The sequence below is a fragment of the Eriocheir sinensis genome, chromosome 17 (genome assembly GCF_024679095.1).
Source record: "Eriocheir sinensis breed Jianghai 21 chromosome 17, ASM2467909v1, whole genome shotgun sequence".
NCBI classification, from domain to species: domain Eukaryota; kingdom Metazoa; phylum Arthropoda; class Malacostraca; order Decapoda; family Varunidae; genus Eriocheir; species Eriocheir sinensis.
Window position 1 is genome coordinate 14,717,861 of NC_066525.1, and position 18,597 is coordinate 14,736,457.

The window sequence follows — 18,597 nt, forward strand, 5'->3', positions numbered from 1 at the left end:
TACTATGATGATATTAATAAACAAAACAAAACGTAAATAACAACAACAAAACCAAAACAGTAAGCACAAACAATAAAAATCATTAAGGAGGAGCAGCGTCAAACTCTTAATTATTTTACGACAAAGTTTGCTGCTCTGACTAAATACATATATGAGTGTGCATGCAAATATTTGGCCGGCGCGTGTGTGTGTGTGTATGTATGTGCGTGTGTGTGCGTCTGTGTTTAGGCAGTTTATCTTAATTTTGTTCACTTCATTCATTCATTATTTCCTTGTTCTCTCTTTTTTTAGAACGTGACTTCCATGCTTTCATGACTTCCTCTGAAATAAAAGCGAGATTCAGGCCAATGTGTAGAGAAGAGAGAGAGAGAGAGAGAGAGAGAGAGAGAGAGAGAGAGAGAGAGAGAGAGAGAGAGAGAGAGAGAGAGAGAGAGAGAGAGAGAGAGAGAGAGAGAGAGTCAATACTGAGCCAACACGTCACGATGGAAACTTTGCTTGGAGGATAAACATTATGAATAAAAGAGAGAGAGAGAGAGAGAGAGAGAGAGAGAGAGTTTAGCATTGAATAACGGCTTATTGTCTTTCTCTCTCTCTCTCTCTCTCTATATATATATATATATATATATATATATATATATATATATATATATATATATATATATATATATATATATATATCTATATATATAAGGAGAATGGCACATAATCTCGAAAGCAAGAAGATAGCTAAATAGAAGGAACGACGGACAAAGCTTTTTAATGTTATGCTTTGAATAGAAAAGTTAATTAAGGATAAGAAACGACTGAGAAAGAAGAAGCTTGAAGAGATAAATGAAACAAGAAGCAAGAAAGCAAGAAGATATCTAAATAGGAGGAACGACAGACAAAGCTTTTTAATGTTGTGTTTTGAATAGAAAGGTAAATTAAGGATAAGAAACGATTGAGAAGGAAGAAGCTAGAAGAGATATGAAACAATGTAGGTCGAGAGACAGATGTTTGGAGAAAAGTCAGATTTATAGTGGAGAAACAATCGAGAAAAGCCTGAAAGAGGAAAATATAGTAAAACAACAAAAAAATAATTGGTACGTAGCAAAAGGAAAGAGACCTGAAATTGCATGAATGTATATGTAAGGGAAAACCAATTAAGGTTGTTCCTACTATAACGGGAAAGAATGTAAGGAGCGGAAAAAATAAGTGTACCTTGCAATATTAATTTTGTAACCGCAGGGCGATAATATGTTGATTCATTTGAGATTTTAAACCATGTAGTAAATCACAATTCAAAAACATATGATTGGAGTAATATGAATTTCTAGCACTTAATGGCGAAAGAAAGTATTGATTTGTCGACCCTACTGTGCGGAAAGGTAGGCTACAGCAAAGGAGATGAAGGGTGCCTGCTATCTTATCTAACAAGGTAAATATTAGGAGGAGGAGATACCAGAGCCAATGTTATGAGCATACCTTGCCGCCATATTGGTAAGGGAGTTTCTGTGGATCTCGCTAAAATTAAGGAGGTTCTTGGGGTCGAGGAGAAGTATATTGGGGTCGAAAATGAGGTTGTGGAGGTCGAGGATTTTCTGGATATCAAGGAAGAGGTTTTGGAGGTCGAGTAGGAGGTTATTGGGGTTGCAAAGGAGGTTGTAGATGTGAAGGAGAAGGTTGTGGAGGTCGAGAATTTTCTGGATATCAAGGAACTGGTTTTGGCGGTCGAGTAGGAGGTTATTGGTGTTGCAAAGGAGGTTGTAGATGTGAAGGAGGAGGTTGTGGAGATCGAGGAAAAGGTTAATGAGATCGAGTAGTAGGTTATTGGGATAAAACAGGAGGTTGTTCATTACGGGTACTTTATCTTCGAGAGCACTGAGGTGAATCGTTTCAAGCATATTAGTTCCACAGCCTCTAAGTCTATTGTAACCTAACACCCTTCAGAGAAAAGTATACCCGTAATAAACAAGGAAAACATCATCGGCATCATCAGCGTTGCCAGACCAACCACAAAGTAAACAAACATTGACATGCTGCCTCGGGGCTCGGCGGGCGGTGGGTGGCTCGAGGAATTACTCTTTTCGCTCTTTCCATTGATAGCAGCGATTGTAGTCACGGATTCTTCGCCAGAAATCAGTCAGGTGTGTCAGTGCTATCAGAATCAATAGTCCGTTCTTCATAATGTACCGTCCAGCATCTTTAGTGGTGTTTTGTTTTTCATAGTCGCTGTTGTATGAGAACACTTCGCAGAATAACTCAACTTTGTCATATTGAGGAAGATTTATAGCCGTGTTTACCTCACTGAAGTCAACCCAGGCAACTTATTCCACTTATTTTACAGATCTTCTAAGGAGCACAACATTTCTACCTGTTCCCTACTGGGTTAAGGAAACACCAAAAGCAGCGCCAACATGAGTGACATAGAGTTCAGCGGGACAGACTCAGAGCCGGTGTCTGATGTGAACCCGGAGGAGATGGCAAGGCTGATGGCAGTGAGTGTCTTATCTTTTAAGCATAACAGGAATGCGTCTGATGCAGTGGCCAAATTGTGTGTTTCTTTAATCATGTTTGCAGCAGCATTTTGAGAAAGGTGTAAATGCAGATGGGCAAGATAAAGTTTTGGAAAATATTAATTGAAGAAGTTAAAATATAAGCTTCAGATCTAAAGGGAGATAGTTAGCTGAAATTGAAGTGAAAGTCAGAGTAGAAGGAATACTTAGAGGTTCAATATAGTAGAGAGGGGATGGCTAGGACTCCACAGCTCAGAAATCATGGAGGACTGGGGCATTAGAGATTTGAATAGATTTAATCTCATAATTCTATCTCTATCTAATTTGTAAATGTCATGTCATATAGATTTGACAGCTACAGAAACTTATTTGTTTCATATTTACCTCCTTTTTATGTGCTTCAACCAATGTGATGTTTCATTTTACCTACCAAAAGTACTGTATCTTCAGGACATTGATGAAATAGATGACAACCTGTTCAAGAGTAATCTGAAGTCAGTCAACAAGCCAGAGAGTGCCAAAGCCAGTGGCCCAGAGAAAAAGGATGCCAAGCGACAAGTGACCTTCAGTGAGGAGCCGTCACCAGGAAAAGACAAGAAAAGTGACAATGGTGATGGTAAATAGACACTTGCTTTTTCTTCCCCTCTACATACTTATTACCATGCACAAAACAGATACACAAAGCCATGTAGATATATTCTAAGATACAGAGATACACAAAAACATGGAGATACACAAAGATACACAACACAAAGAAATATGGAGTTTTTTCATTGATTTGTGCATATTTTGGTTTCCCAGACTGGGATGCTGATGACCTGCTGTACTCTGATGATGATGCCAAGCCCTCAAAGAAGCCAGCCAAAAAGCCTCTCTCACCAGGTAAACTTTTTTACTCTTTTTGAATAGACTAAGGACATGCAGCACCAAATATTAATGTCGTATAATATGTAGCAGTGGGGGGCACATTGATTTATGCAGAAAAATTTTTCAATATCCATAATTTTTTTGTTTATTTGTTTTCTTACAGATAAACCATCACCATCAGCTAAGAAGGCTGCAGACACAGGCAAGAAAGAAGATACACCAATGGGGATCGGAAGCCAGAGGAACAAAGACAAAAAAAAGTTGATGGCAGAACTTTTCGATGACTCTTCAGGTAAAACCAAGTCACCTGAGGCCACAGAGTCCCCAGACAAAGCACCTCCAAGGAAGGACAAGAAGAAGCTAATGTCAGAACTGTTTGGTGGAGATGACAGTCCTGCCAAACCCAGTGCATCACCAGGAAAACCAAGCCAGCCAGAGGATCGAGGCAAGAGGAAGAAGAACACTGATGACACAATGTTTGGTGATGATGATGGAGACCTCCTCGGAGATCTTGGAGACTCTCAGAAAAAAGCTACAACTTCACCTAAGGGGGGCAGCTTTTTAGATAGCCTTTTGTCCAAGAGTCCTGCCATAGAGAAGCCGAGAGGAGGAAGGTCAAGTGAGTTTGTTTTAGATGAGAAATATAAAAGTACAAGCAAGCAGGAGGGACCGAAGAGTGGAGGGTTTCAGGGTTACACGCCATCTTCCAGTAAACCTGGCAGCCCCAGGAAAAAAACACCCACTAAATCACCTCTTAAAGACAACATAGGTTTTGACTTTTTAAGTGATGCAGAGCCAAGGAAGAGAAGCACCAGATCAGCTCCTCAAATAAAACCATTTGAGATAGATGATGATGACATCCTGGGCAACGTTAGGTCTCGCAGGAGAGGCAACAGAGAACTTTCTGGTGAGCCGAGTCCACACAGGAGGGCATCATCTGCTCCAGAAAATCAAACAGGATCCTCAAGAACAAAGAAAAAGGATGACTGGCTATTTGGGGATTCTGGTGAAGCATCCGAGGCCATGAAGAGGACCATGGAGGAGAACGTAGTGATGGCCTCTGTGGAGAAGCCAGCCAGCCAGCCACAGCAGTCCCCTGGCCAAGACCAGGACTGGCTGGGGGGTCTCCTCTCCAGCAGCAAAAAGTCTCCCTCAGCTGAACAGGTAAGTTTAAAAAATATCACCGAACACAGATCTGACCTTATTTTTGCATGTATGTAGAATTGGTCTCATCAGCTCCTCTTCTCTTGCAAACTCCTTTCTACCCCTTAACTTCTGTTGCAGGGTGACTTGCACTGTTTTAATCCTAACTGCTCTTCTGGACTTGCTAATGGCATCCCTCCACCCCTCCCTTGCTTTATTTATTTACTAGTTTCTGTCTCAGTGATTGTTGGGACATAATTCTTCTTCCACTGGGATATGCTAAAAGACATAGAGGTTGCAGTGCCATGGATTTCTTATTCATTCTACTGGTACTGATTTCAGACTCAAGTCCAGGGCAGCACAACAGACCCTGGTAGGCCTGGACCCATGCCTCAGGGTCCAACTACACACCCAACTCCATCTGTTGTAAGGGGCAGTGTGCCCTCAGAAGCAGGTGTAGCTCCTCAAAACCCTTCAAACCCACCCACACCTGCAGCATCTCTACCCTACACACCTGCTCCATTACCTACACTAGCTGGTGGCATGCAAAGTAAGTTTTCAGAACAATTTATTTTGTTTTCTGTTTCTTATTTTTGTTGCAATTTTTTTTTCAGACATTTGTGTGGTAGTGATGGTTCCATTCCAAAACTGCTTGTTTCTTTCTTAGACAGCCCTCAGAATCAGTTGTTGATGCAGCAGCAGCAGCAGCAGCAGGCTCATGCTGCTGCCCTTGCTGCCCAGGACCAGCTCAGCTCACAGATGGCCCATCAGCTGCAACAACAGCAGCAGATAATGGCAGAGCTCATAAGGAAACAACAAGAAGCTGCTGAGAAAAGGTAGGTGGTGAACAGTACATCCCTGTCTTTCAATGTATGTATGCTTTTTACTTTGCAAGTATGATTATTTGGAAAATCATAGCGCTGGCAATTTTAGCATTAAAAACTGCAGAGAAAGTAAAAGTTTATTGCCAAATATCACTACACAATCATGTAGGAAAACTGCCAAGTAAAAGAAAGCTTAAATATTTTTATCCTATTCTATTACATTTTTTGAGACATTCCAGGTGGTCCCCAGGGAATTTGGGAAAAGAAATGTCACTCCACATATAGACATGAGAGATGCTAGATCAAGAGACAGCTTATTTAGCATTTTACAAGGGAGTGCAGTGGTCTAATGGGTTAGAGCATCATGGGAGTGAAGAGCCAAGGTGAGAGGGATCTTATTAAGTCACAAGCTACAACTTCAAAACAGCAAACCCCCATATGAACATGGCGGAAAGCTGTCAAGAGAAAGAAGTTTTAGTCTTTTACATCACTTCAGGCAGATACAGTACCAAACAAAGAAAGTAATTAATGCAGGACTTATGCAACATAAACTTTACAGGTACCAAGAGACCATGTCTTCCATGAGTCAGTTTCTCCAGGCTCCTCCAGCTGCTGCTGCATCCTTACAAGGCAACACTGCCACGGAGCAACAGAAGGAAATGGAAGTAAGAACCTTGGAGACCAACACCTTTCATTGGTCAATTATTTTGTTGAGAAATTTTAAAGTCGACTCACAATGTTTCTTGATCTTAAATGTTATGGATAATTCTTTTGCACTTTGATGCTTGTAACTTAGCATGACTCAGATAGGAAAGTTACTGAATGAAACAAATTCAGTAATGCCTTTCATCTGTAGGTCAACTTGAAGGCAGCAGAAGTTGAAGCAGCCAAGGCCAGAACTGAACTTGACTTGATCCGCAAGCAACACTCCGAAGAGGTGGCCGTCCTGGAGGAAGGTCACAGGTGAGCTCCTGTTACTTTAAGTGGAGAAAGGCTGTGGGCAACCTATGTGTGGCATGATTGGTGAGACATGATGAGACAGAAAACTAGACATTATTTTCCTCTGTAATCGCAATTACTGTAAAAAGTGGTCATATCTCTCCCAACACTTTCATTTTATTCATTATATCACATTTATGCTGTGCTATCATTTACCTTGTAACACTTCATTTAGCTTATACACACTGAGCACTGTTGGTGATGCTATTATATATAACAGCATAGACATCCCATCAGTCCATAGAGCATTATAGAGCAACCTTTATCTAAGGTACTACCCACAGGCGGCAGCTGGAGGTGGAGCGTGAGGTGTGGGGCCGAGTGGAGGCCCGGCTCAGGCAGGAACGCGACTCCCTGCTCTCAGACTTCCAGGACAAATTGGCTCTGCTTCAGGTAGGGTGACTTTACATTACACTGAACTTTACTCCACTTTAGACCACTTTATTCTGTGACACTTATTAAGTTTTCGTCTGAGCATGTGATGATATTTCCACAACATGATCAGAGTATAAAAGATTGTTTTCTGAACCATTTTGTTTTGTTCTCCTCTCTATCTCTCGTATGGTATACAGCCTATCCTGTCATATATTGCAGCTTATGTTCCAGGAGTAAACTCTTGTCACACCTTATTCATTCTTTACAAGGAGGAAAAGAAGAGCCTCTCAGAATCATACCAAGCCCAGCTGGCACGGGTGAAGGAGGAGTGGTCGGGAGCAGTGGAGCGAACGAGGGAGATGTACGCCGGCATGCTGGACCGGGTGAAGGAGGAGCACTCATCGGCCCTGCAGCGACTGACGTACCTCAAGGACATGGAGCTGAAGGCTGCCATGGCTGCCACAGGACATGCCAAGTGAGTGACACTGACACTGTTTTATCTTGCTTCAGGGCACCATAACATTTGCCTGTGATTTAACAGTTTCTATTTTGATTGAGTTTTAAGTTTATTCACCAGTATTACTTATGCTCCTGTCATTATTATTTTACTTGTATATAATTGCACAAGTTCATGTAAATAAGCTGCCATAATTACCTAGTGAATGCAAGGGTGTAGATGCCATGCCGTGTTTGCAGGGAGGTGGAGGTGGTCATGACACAACTAGAGAACAATACCTCTGAACTTGGTGAACTCAGGGCATCCATCAGCGCCCGCCACGACTCTGCCCTGGAGATGACACAGAGGGCGCTGAAGGTGGGTAGAGGGCAGGCCACGGCTTTACTGGCTCGGCACACGTGATCAGCACACTCCTCTGAGATAATATTGCTGTTATTGAATGATTACATTTTTGCTTCTACTTTCTCTTTTAGTCTTCAACCTTTCTCTAGTTGTGTGATATTAGTAGTGGAAATACTTGCTTATGTTGTATTTAGGCAGAGGTGAAATATAGTAAAGGAGTCATGCACAGTCAATGGGGAAGGAAAATATGAGTAGCAAGTAAAAGATATAAAGTATGCATGACAAGAATAAGGAAAAGGAAATACATGAGAGATATTGGTTTTGATGAAGAGTTAATGATTCATACACATTTGGAGAATAAGTTACCAAGACAGATTTATGCTGTTATATACCTAGATGGAAAAGAAAATATTTAGAGGAAAGTTAATGTGAAGGGATTTAATGGGGTGGGAGGAAGCATGTGCAACTTAGCAATGATGTTAGCATGGTCTTTATTTTCTTTACAGATGAAAGAGAAGCAGCTACAGGACTTTGAGGAGCAGCTGGCAGTCTCACGTACAGAAGGTGAGAGTGAGCGAGGCCGACTCAACGCACTCATCCATCGCCTCGAGAACACTCTGTTGCAGCAGGGCTCAGAGGTAAAGTACACACTCACACATGTATTATTCTCTCATACGGTAATCAAAGAGAAACCCAAACATGCCCCTTTTATCTATACTCTTTATTTCCCTACACTGTTATGTTCCTTAACCCTAGACTGACAATTTATAGCTAGAAACACTGGTTACCTCACACTGTGCCTTATGATGGTTTTGATATGATGGTTTTGATCTGGTGTGGACCTCTATTGTATCCTGACCGCTGCAGGTGGAAAAGGAGCGTTGGCGGCTGGCACAGGAGCGGATGAAGGTGGAGATGGAGCGCCAAGCCATGATGGAGGAAAGGAAGCATGTGCAGGTTAGACAAAGGGGAAGGATGGGCCTTAGGGATGCAAATGGTGGGAAAGTTTCCAGGAATTTTCAGGATCCTGGAATTTGGAGAATTTTCAGGAATTTTCAAATTTTTCACACATGTATATTTGTATTAATAAACAAACCAAGTTTGGTAAATATAACTATCAATTGAAAAGTTTTAAGCAATGAAAATTGTATTTCTCATATGTTAGGTTAAGTTTAAGGAATTTTCAAACATGATATCCTGACACCTATAGCATAAATTAATAAAGTAAGCCTTCACTATGTTATATAGAAAGTTTCACTTAGTAAGGAAGAATATATGATTTTGTGCGTCAAAACGTATATTGTAATTTTTTGTGGTTTTGTCACCTTAGGTTAAGTTTAGGGTATTTTCAAACACATGATAGCCAGCCCCTTATGGTATAAATCAACAAAGAATGACGTCACTTTGTTGTATAGAAAGTCTCATTAGTCTCATTGCTGTACAACTCTTAATAGCTATTATGAAATATAAACCAGCTATCAGTGGGATTTAACGTCTGTGACAAAAACAGTAAAGCAATATAAATCAAGAGTTTTATTCTACTTCAGCTGACCACCGAGACTGAGCGACAGAACTTGGCCAAGGCTCGTGAAAACTTGCTCTCAGAACATCGCACTCTCCTCCAGTCAGTGATGCAGCAAAAGCAGGAGTTGTCCTTTGCACAGAATGAGCTCAGTAGACACCATGCACTGCCACATCTGGCCTTTGCTGGGGCCAACATCAATAAAATGGTGAGTAAATTTGTGTTACATATTACAGGCTTGAGAAACACAACAATAAACATCACTTTTTACACCGTCATTCAGTGCATCCCTGTAAGTATAGGTTCACAGGTCCTTTAGTTGGTATAAAACATCTTACATTCAGGTTGTATGGTCTCACTTGGAGGACAGAGAAGGCAGAGTTTTTAATCCCAGTCTACTTAACTCCTTCGCATCACAGCACTCTACCATGAAAATACGGGTTGTGGTGCTCTTGCTTGTCAGTGCAAATAATTATACAGTAGATTATGTTTTTCTCAGTCCAAACTTCCACATGAATTGGCAAGTTGGTTAGGAGATGGTGATTAATGAAAGTGTGATAATTTGTAATGTATAACTGCATTGTTCCTGGGTTTTGTACTTCTGTCCCTCTCTCAGTGCAGGGTTATGAAATGAGGAAAGGCTAAGAAGGAATGGCTGGCAGGCATTCATTCATTTTTCCTCCTTATTTGCATTCACACATCCACTGTCCTCCCAAAGACAATGCTGGGACTGAGCGCCGAGGGGTCCTTGGTGGGTGAGGAGCAGCGCCGTCTCCGAGAGAAGACAGCGGCTGTGAACCTGCAGCAGCAACACTTGAAGGATGAAGAGATGAGGCTGAATGAGCTAAGTCTGCAGCTGGAGCAAGACAAGTTGAAGGTATGAGGCCTGTTATACCCAGCTTTTCTTTCCATTCCATCTTGTGTAGTTCTTAGTTCTCTCTCTAGAGCTTTTGTAAGGTACCATTCTGAGCTGGCAGGGCAGTACATCTTTTTTGCTAGGTGCACTGGCAGCTTGATATTCATGATATTATATTTACCAAAACTGCTTCATCACATTCATATTCTCTTTCTGATTTCTTTGTCATGGGCTGGGTCTGCACTAAATGTTTGCCCTAGATATGTGTATTGATTCCTAACAATAAATATTGATCTGGAACAAAACACTTGAGAAAGTAGTACACTTATCAAGGAAAACAGCAGTTACTGCAAACAAGTCCTCAAAAAAGAAATCAGAAAGTGAACAGAAATGGGATGGAGTTCTTTAGGTTAATGTTAGTTGCTAAAATGGTAACTAATCAATCTCAATCCTTAATTACAGCTGAATCTTGAGAAGGAAGGAAATGGCAAGGAATTAACAATGCTGGAAAAGGCACGCAGGGACAATGAGGCAGCAAGGGAGGAAGTGAAGGGGTTGAGGGTGGAGCATCAGGAGAGGCTTGCCCAGATTGCTGCCCAGACTCGATCACTCCATCACCAGCAGGAGAACATTGATAAGGTGTTGCATATTTCCCATTTTTATCATCATTTTAAAAACTTTATATGTATTCACAACACACTGAGTAGGTATGAGAGGAATATCTTTGGTTAAGTGTTGTGACAGGGTGGTAGAATGTAATGAAGAGAGACTCAAAGTGAAAGGAATCATGTTCAAGGGTGAGGTGCAATACATTATATTTGAGCACAGGCAAGAGCTCTAAAGACTAAGTGTCAGATGAGGAATAATAAAAATTTGTCTGATGTACTTTGTTGCATAGCTGTATAACAGTACTATTCCATATGACACATTAATACCCTGCCTCAGGAACACCTACGACTGCAACAGCTGCGGGAGGAGGTGGTTCGTCTGGCCCAGGCCGGTGTGTGTCCTGTGTGCCAGGGTAAGGGTTGGGAGCAGCTGCTCCTGGAAGGACACAGCCACCGCCTGCCTGGAGATGGGGGTGAGCGGCAAGACTCTCACACCTCACATCTAGGGGAACCATCCAGCAAGGTAAGCTGTTGCAAAAGGGTTCAAGCAGGCCCTCACCTCATGCATCATATATTAGTCTCTTTTTTTACCTTCCCATCTCACATGTTGGTTCATCCTGACCTGGGATTTCTCAATTGTTTTATCTTTTTTTTTTCAAGAAATATTTTGTATAAAGGTAAAGAGAGGAATTGAATATGTTGGAGGGTGCCTTAGAAAGTAAAGATTTTTAGCAGACTAGAATTATTGCCAAGAGATATGATAATTATATGTTAGATTTTTGCTAAACCTAATTTAGATTGCTTATACTCAAAATAATTGACATGAATGTTTCTAACTATTAAACCCATGTTTAGTAGACATATGTTGTGTTTCCTTCCAATATTGATTGTAATGTGATGATTTTTTTTTTATGTTTGTTTTCTCTGAATAATGCTGGTGAACTGAAGACTTTAGGCATCTTTTCCCCTTTCCCTGCACCAGGTGGACCGGTCCCCTGCCTCAGTGTTGGCCCGTCTGGCCGCTGCCCGGGAGCAGGAAAACCTTGAAAGGGAGAAGAGACTGCTCAGAATATCTGCTCTCAAGTCATCCTGATGCCTGCCAGCCCTTCCTTCTTAGCACTTCCTCATTTCATAACCCTGCATTGAGAAAGTGACAGAAGTACAAAAGTAATGGGAAATGCAGTGTGAAAAAATGGATAATTAACTGGAGAAGAGAATTTAATTATTGTCTTCATGGATGTTATGTGAAGCAGCAGACAGCTTATTGATTAGTCATCTCTGGCAAAGGAGATGAAAAGAGGCATGGAGGAACTGAGGAGGGAAGAAAAGGAGGACATGTTTATTCCCCATGCAGTGGAGGTGGTGGTGATGGAAGGAGAGTAAAGGAACTAAGGTGCTAAGATGCAATCAAAGGCAGAAAGTTGAATGCCTGCCCCTCTCCCTGCGTAAACGTACTTCGAGTGAAATATACAAAAATACTAAAGACTGAAAAAGGTGTGAATAGACTTACTTGTGTGGCGGATGTTTGGACTCACTGCCCTGCTGCAGCACTCGCCCTTCACTGCACTTCAGTAATGGTGAGTACACACATTTTAGTATTGGCGTGAGGGCCATTTCTCGACTTCTCTCACTGGAAAGACGTCAGCAATCAGTGGAGGCGTGTCATCATTCTTTTCAATTTTTTTACAGCACTCATCAGATCCTATGTCTAATACTATTTTGATATACATATAGTGATGATTTCCGCACCCCAGGATTGGATTAGGGGAGCAAAGGAGTATTTTGGTGGGGCATTTACACCCTCCCATATGACACACTAGAACTAGCCCTGATTATTGTTGTTTTCCTCTTCATATTACCATCATCAGGTTTATTATCATTACTGTTTTTATTATTACCTCTTGTGTATTCCTCCAGGATGAAAGTGTAAGGGAATGAGCAAAGAGAAGGAGTGAAGGAGCCAGGGAAAGACACGGGGAAGTAGGGAATAGGGGGGGGATAGGTAAATAAGGAAAGTTGGGAAAGAGAAAGAAGGAAACAGTGTAAAAAGAGAGAGGGAAGTAGTGGGAAGTGAAAGAAGAAAGTAGGAAATAGGGGAAAGAAAAAAAGAGGGACATAGGGAAAGAGAAAGAGGGAAGTAATGGAAAGTGAAAGAGGAAATAGGGGAAAGAAAAAAGAGGGACGTAGGGAAAGAGAAAGAAGGAAGTAGTGGAAAGTGAAAGAGGAAAGTAGGAAATAGAGGAAAGAAAAAAGAGGGACATAGGGAAAGAGAAAGAGGGAAGTAGGGAAAAAAGAAGGAAGGAAGCAGTGGAAAGAGAATGGAGGAAGCAGGGAAGAGGGGAAAGAGTGAGAGGGATGGTGTTGTATGATGGGGATGGGGGGCGGGGGGGAGGTGTATTACTGTATAAATAAATATTGTATGTAAATAAATAATAAAAAAATACCACATGACGTAAAAAAACACACAATAGAATAACAAATAATGAACAACTTAAAGGGTGCAAAAAAAAGTTCTTTGTGGATAAATGAGAAGGAAAAAGAAATGCATGTGAGAAAGGATAAAAGAATAAATGTTAGAGAGAAGAAAAGGAGTTGACAAAATATGAGAAAGAGAAAATGGAAGGGGAGAAAAGGATGAAAGTTTGCACGCGAGAGAAAGAGAAAAGGGAGACGTGGGGAAAAGGGAAGGAAGGGGAAGGGAAGGGGTGGACATAATATAAGAAAGTGTCGAGGGAGGGGAAAGTGAGAAGGGAAGGAAAGAGAAAAGAGAAAAAGAAAGGGGAGAAAAGGATGAAGGTTTGCATGCGAGAGAAAGAGAAAAAGGAGACATGGGGAGAAGGTTAGGGAAGGGAGGGGAAGGTGTGGACATTATACGTAAGTGTCGTGGGAGGGGAAAGTGAGAAGGGAAGGAGACAGGGAGGAATGGGAAGGGAGGGGGACCAGGACCATCAAGGAACAACAACACGCCGCCTTCCTTCCTTCCTTCCCTCCGTCCTTCCTTCCTTCCTCTGTTTTTCCTCCTCAACGCGGTGTGCTTTTTTCGTTGTTGTTTTTACAGTAGAGGAAACAGCACAAGGATAAAAACAAAGGAAAAAAACAAAAAAAGCCCACTAAGCGCTTATCGTGCAAAAGCGTTTAGAGTTGATCAGTGACCACTTCTATAATTTATACTACTACTACTACTACTACTACTACAACCAATACACCACGTTTAATATGCCGCCCGTAACATCTGTCCACTTATATACTTTCCGTGTGCCCATGAGGTCTGAATCATAACCTTCGCCTTCCCCTCCCTCTTCGCCTTCGTCTTCCACGGCACCTACACAAATGAGCACGGTGAAGTAGGCTGATAATAATGCTCACTTCAGGAGGAGGAGGAGGAGGAACGTCTATCCGAGCTATGACAATGGAACGTCACCTTTTATTTTTTTTCCGTCAGTGCATTTCGCGTTCACATTCCGTTCCTTGCCTCTCATTTGCAGGAATGTGGATAATCCCATTCCCATTTCGATTATCTACTCTGCTTATGCCTTATCTTCTCTTACTCCTTCTAATCCTCCTGCTCCTCCTCCTCCTCCTCCTTCCATTATGTCCTTTCACAGCGTCAAAAAGCCCCTGCCGCCTCATTATGTTGTACAAGACCCATTGATTGACCACCATTACTGTCTGGTGACGTGCGCTGGCAGTCCCTCATGTATGGTCCTAGCGACTGAAGGGGCCATTAGTAGCAGAAGCTTTCCTTTGTGTACCCATATTTCAGAGGGACGTAGGGAAAAGAGAAAGAGGGAAGCAGTGGAAAAAGAAAGAGGGGAGTAGTGGAAAGTGAAAAAGGAAAGTAGGAAATAAGGGAAAGAAAAAAGATGGACGTAGGGAAAAGAGAATGAGGGAAGTAGGGAAAAGAGAAAGAAGGAAACAGTGAAAAAAGAAAGCGGGGAGTAGTGGAAAGTGAAAGAGGGAAGTAGGAAATAAGGGAAAGAAAAAAAGTGGAACGTAGGGAAAAGAGAAAAAGGGAAGTAGGGAAAAGATGTCAGTTTTTCTCTCAAAGGATACGTGGTTTTGTCTTTTGTTTTGTTTGTTTTGTTTGTCTTAAGTTACAAATACCCCCAAAAGATGCGATTTGCCACTAACGACACTGTAGTTTTATTCTTGCTGTGCCAAATAATATTATGCTTGATACACAGCTGCTTCTTATCAATGCAAAACGGAGACGAGAGTGACGCAGTACATAGAGACACGCCGTTGTTGTTGTTGTTGTAATAAGTATCAGGGGGACTAAATTGAATTGGTATATTTTTCGTGTGTGTGTGTGTGTGGGGTGGGGGGAGAGAGAGAGAGAGAGAGAGAGAGAGAGAGAGAGAGAGAATAACTTTGCTTGTAGGCGAGGCAAACATCCGAAATAAGCCTCCATGTTCTCTCTATTACGATCGATTTCCCGAGTCGTTTAGAGGATGTTAGTGGAACTGGTTAAGGGGAGGAGGAGGAGGAGACATGAAGTGGTGGTAATAAAATAGGTTCAGTTTAAAAAGGAGAATAAGAATTGAGGAAGAAAAACACGAAGAGAACGAGGACAGAGAGGAGGAGGAGGAGGAGAAAAAGAAGAAGAAGGAGAAGAAGAAGGTCCACATTTTTCAGGTCATTTCCTCATCTTCCTCCTCCTTTTTCAACTCCCCGAGAGAGAGAAAGCACAGGTCATTTTTCGGACAAAATTGGTACCTCTCATATTAGACTCGTGTTACTGTCTTGTTTACGAGCGTCCTCACCGTCACCTTCGATCCACCGAAACTTAATATACATAGGAATGCGCCTTTCCAGTCATATATATATATTTTTTTTGAAGAGGGAAAGAAAAAAAAAAAAAGCTGCCCCGACGAGGAAAATAGAAACAAGTGTATTGATATATTGGTATACGAATCATATATATATTGCCCTTTTTTTGTGTGTGTTTGTTCTCCCCCTCTTTTACATACCTAGTCTACGAATGCTGTCCTTTAAAGATGTGTGTGTGTGTGTGTGTGTGTGTGTGTGTGTGTGTGTGTGTGTGTGTGTGTGTGTGTGTGTGTGTGTGTGTGTGTGTGTGTGATTCCCTCCGCCGTCTGATCGTGTGGGAGAGAGGTAGGGAGGGAGGAAGGGAGAGAGGGCATGACATGTGGCAGAGTGAAAGCCAATGGGGGGGAGGGGGGAGGGACGAAGAGGAGGAGGAGGAGGAAGAGGTAAGGATGAAGGGAAAGTAGAAACACGGATTTACACTGAGGAGCTATATGCATGTTTTGCGTTTGTGTCTTACTTTGTCATATGAGAGAGACAGACAAACAAGCAGACAGATAGACACACAAACAGACAGACAGAGGTAGGGAAGAAATGTAGAAGGAAAAATATAGGAAAGGGGACATAAATATTCCTTTTTTTCATTACTTCACATAAAACCACCAACTTGTGTGTGTGTGTGTGTGTGTGTGTGTGTTCCCTCTCCCATCTTCTTTCACTCTCTTTATCACACTCTCATCCTCTTGTTCTGCCCTCTCCCATTCTTCCTCCATCCTTCTTTTCCTCTCTCATCTTTCTCTACCTCCTCTTTTATCACATCCTCACCTTCTACGTTCGTCTCTTTCCTCTACTTCATCGTGATACCGCAATAATTAGTCTTGTCTGATTTACGGGTACAAGTTGAGTGTGATTTTTGTTACCTGGAGAGAGCAAGGTGTTGGAAATTATGGTGAAGTCCTAATGGCTGTAGTGGTGGTGGTGGTGGTGATGGTGATGATGGTGATGATGGTGGTGATGGTGAGGATGATGTTACCGGTGGAGATGATGGTGGGGTTAGGGCAGTAGTAGTAGTAGTAGTAGTAGTAGTTAGTGATAGTAGTATAACAAAAAAAAACTCATTGACAAAGGAAAAAACAAGATTAGAAAAAAAAAAGATTCCCCTCTTCATAATCCATTTAAAAGTTGCATATATACATTTTAGCAATTATTATTATTATTATTATTATTATTATTATTATTATTATTATTATTATTATTATTACTATTATTATTCGCTTATCTATCCGTGCCTCTAATAGTGAAAATTTTACTTGTTGTCGATGTCAGGATCTCCAGCTGTCACTCCCCCCCCCCCCCCCACACACACACACACACACACACACACACACGGACGGACGGGTGTATATTCTAGGTACGTTCGATCGATCTGTCATCAAGAATTGTATAAAGAAAACATATGCGCATGTCAGGCCGCTGTTTCTCTTTCTCGCTCTTTTTTTTTTCTCTGTCCTGACCGCTCACACACAAAAAAATAGTCGGTCAGAGAGAGAGAGAGAGAGAGAGAGAGAGAGAGAGAGAGAGAGAGAGAGAGAGAGAGACGAAAACAAAGAAATAAACAAATCTAAACTCCAGTCATACATGCATTTACCCACATTCAGTATTATTAGTTTTCTCACTTATTCGTTTAGTCCTCCATTCGTTCGATCACTCATATATTTCAGCCTTTCCTTTGCTCTTCTCCTTCCCATGCTCCCTCACACACACCGCCAGCCGCCGGACAGAATGCCTCCCTCGTTAAGGAGAAACGTAAGGGAATAAATCTGCAATAATTATCATAGTGGCGGCCCATTCCTCGAGGATGTGATAGGCTTTGTATAAATTACCCCCACTTGGTTTTACGAGGTTGCAGGAGGAGAAGGAGAAGAAGGAAAAGGAGAGCAAGAACAAGAACAGAAAGACCAAGAACAAGAAAAAGAAGCAATCGGAAACAATAATACGAGGAAAGGATTTTTGAGGAACAATATAATGAGAAAATTTTAATGAAGAGAAAGGAGTATTGGAGCAGAAGGAAGAGGGGAAGAAAGAGGAGAAAGAATTGATCGATGAACAAGCAAATCAGGGAAGCAGGAAAAAGCAGTAAGGAGGAGAAGGCGATAAATATGAAATGGAAGCAAGTATGGTTCGTAGGAGGAGAAGGGAGAGGAGGAGGTAAACGAAGGAGGAAAACAGAGGAAGAGTGGGAGGAGAAGCTAACGTATTTAGGATAAGAGGAGGAAAACATAGGAATATAAAGGATGATGATAAAAAGGAAGAATGCAATAACACGGGCTGTAAAAGAAAGGCGTAGGTGGACTGGAGGGAGAAGGAGAAGAAAAAGAAGAAGAAAGAAAAAGGAGATAACGAAGAATAAAAAAGACGACGAAAAATAATGATGCAAAGAAAAGGACGAAGGAAATAATGATGATGATGCAAAAGATAAGGAAAATGAAGAAGGAAAATAAGCAAGGATGGAAAGAAGAGTCAGTAATTGGAAGGAGGCGGGAAGGAGACAAACACAAAGGAGAGGAGGAGGAAAAAAAGAGAAAAAAGAGGAGAAGGAGGAGGAGGAAAGTTATTAATTGGAGGAGATGACAGGTTATAGGGAGAGAAAAATGAGGAAGGAGGAGGAGGAGGAGGAAGATGTGATGACGCAAGAATTCACTGTATAACCCTTTTTTTGTGAGTGTCTTTCTACCATTACTTTTTATGAGTGAAGGGAAGTCTTCTTTTTCTTCTTCTTTTTGCCGTCTTTTCATCTTCTTTGTCTTCGTCTTCTTTCTTCTTCTTCTGCTTCTTCTTTTTACTCTTCTTCATCTAATTCCTTATTACTTCTACTTTATCGTCAATTTTCGTCTTTTTCTTCTGTGTATGTGTGTGTGTGTGTGTGTGTGCGGAAATACCAGTAGCCTCACCACCGGTCCAAATTATGTGAGTCTTTTTTTATCATTTCGTTCTCCGTCACGCTGGATTTGCTGTTATTGCTGGTGGTGGGGGAAGGGTAAGAGAGGTCATTGGCGGCGGCGGTGGTGAGGGTGCTCGTGTTAGTGGTTGTGGTGGTAGTTACGAGGAGGGGAGGGAGGGTTACTGGTGGTGGTGTTGGTAGTAATATGGTGTTTATGTGGTAGTGAAAGAGCTTTAGTTCATTATATTGCGTCTGGTGTAAGAGATGGGGAAGGAAGAGGAGGGGAGGAGGAGGAGGAGGAGAGACGGGGAGTTGAAAAAGGAGGAGGAAGATGAGGAAATGACCTGAAAAATGTGGACCTTCTTCTTCTCCTTCTTCTTCTTTTTCTTCTTCTCCTCCTC

The 18,597-nt window shown here is 41.7% G+C and overlaps 1 protein-coding gene across 2 annotated transcripts in view; it reads left to right on the forward strand.

Moving 5' to 3' along the window:
• Positions 1 to 18,597, forward strand: part of LOC126999991 (fas-binding factor 1-like) — an 81,638-nt gene that overhangs the window by 10,998 nt on the left and 52,043 nt on the right. Inside the window, exons 1-19 of one of the 2 annotated variants that reach the window (XM_050863340.1) lie at positions 1,994 to 2,126; positions 2,327 to 2,477; positions 2,946 to 3,111; positions 3,297 to 3,377; positions 3,526 to 4,526; positions 4,848 to 5,055; positions 5,173 to 5,341; positions 5,889 to 5,994; positions 6,186 to 6,292; positions 6,613 to 6,721; positions 6,973 to 7,178; positions 7,400 to 7,517; positions 8,009 to 8,140; positions 8,370 to 8,459; positions 9,050 to 9,232; positions 9,743 to 9,901; positions 10,343 to 10,519; positions 10,826 to 11,011; positions 11,471 to 12,065. In XM_050863340.1, the coding sequence (XP_050719297.1) occupies positions 2,397 to 2,477; positions 2,946 to 3,111; positions 3,297 to 3,377; positions 3,526 to 4,526; positions 4,848 to 5,055; positions 5,173 to 5,341; positions 5,889 to 5,994; positions 6,186 to 6,292; positions 6,613 to 6,721; positions 6,973 to 7,178; positions 7,400 to 7,517; positions 8,009 to 8,140; positions 8,370 to 8,459; positions 9,050 to 9,232; positions 9,743 to 9,901; positions 10,343 to 10,519; positions 10,826 to 11,011; positions 11,471 to 11,581 (3,390 nt within the window). In that variant the 5' untranslated portion in view covers positions 1,994 to 2,126; positions 2,327 to 2,396 and the 3' untranslated portion in view covers positions 11,582 to 12,065. Of the gene's footprint in view, positions 1 to 1,993; positions 2,127 to 2,326; positions 2,478 to 2,945; positions 3,112 to 3,296; positions 3,378 to 3,525; positions 4,527 to 4,847; positions 5,056 to 5,172; positions 5,342 to 5,888; positions 5,995 to 6,185; positions 6,293 to 6,612; positions 6,722 to 6,972; positions 7,179 to 7,399; positions 7,518 to 8,008; positions 8,141 to 8,369; positions 8,460 to 9,049; positions 9,233 to 9,742; positions 9,902 to 10,342; positions 10,520 to 10,825; positions 11,012 to 11,470; positions 12,066 to 18,597 lie in introns of those variants that run through there. The other variant, XM_050863341.1, reaches the window with a different exon arrangement.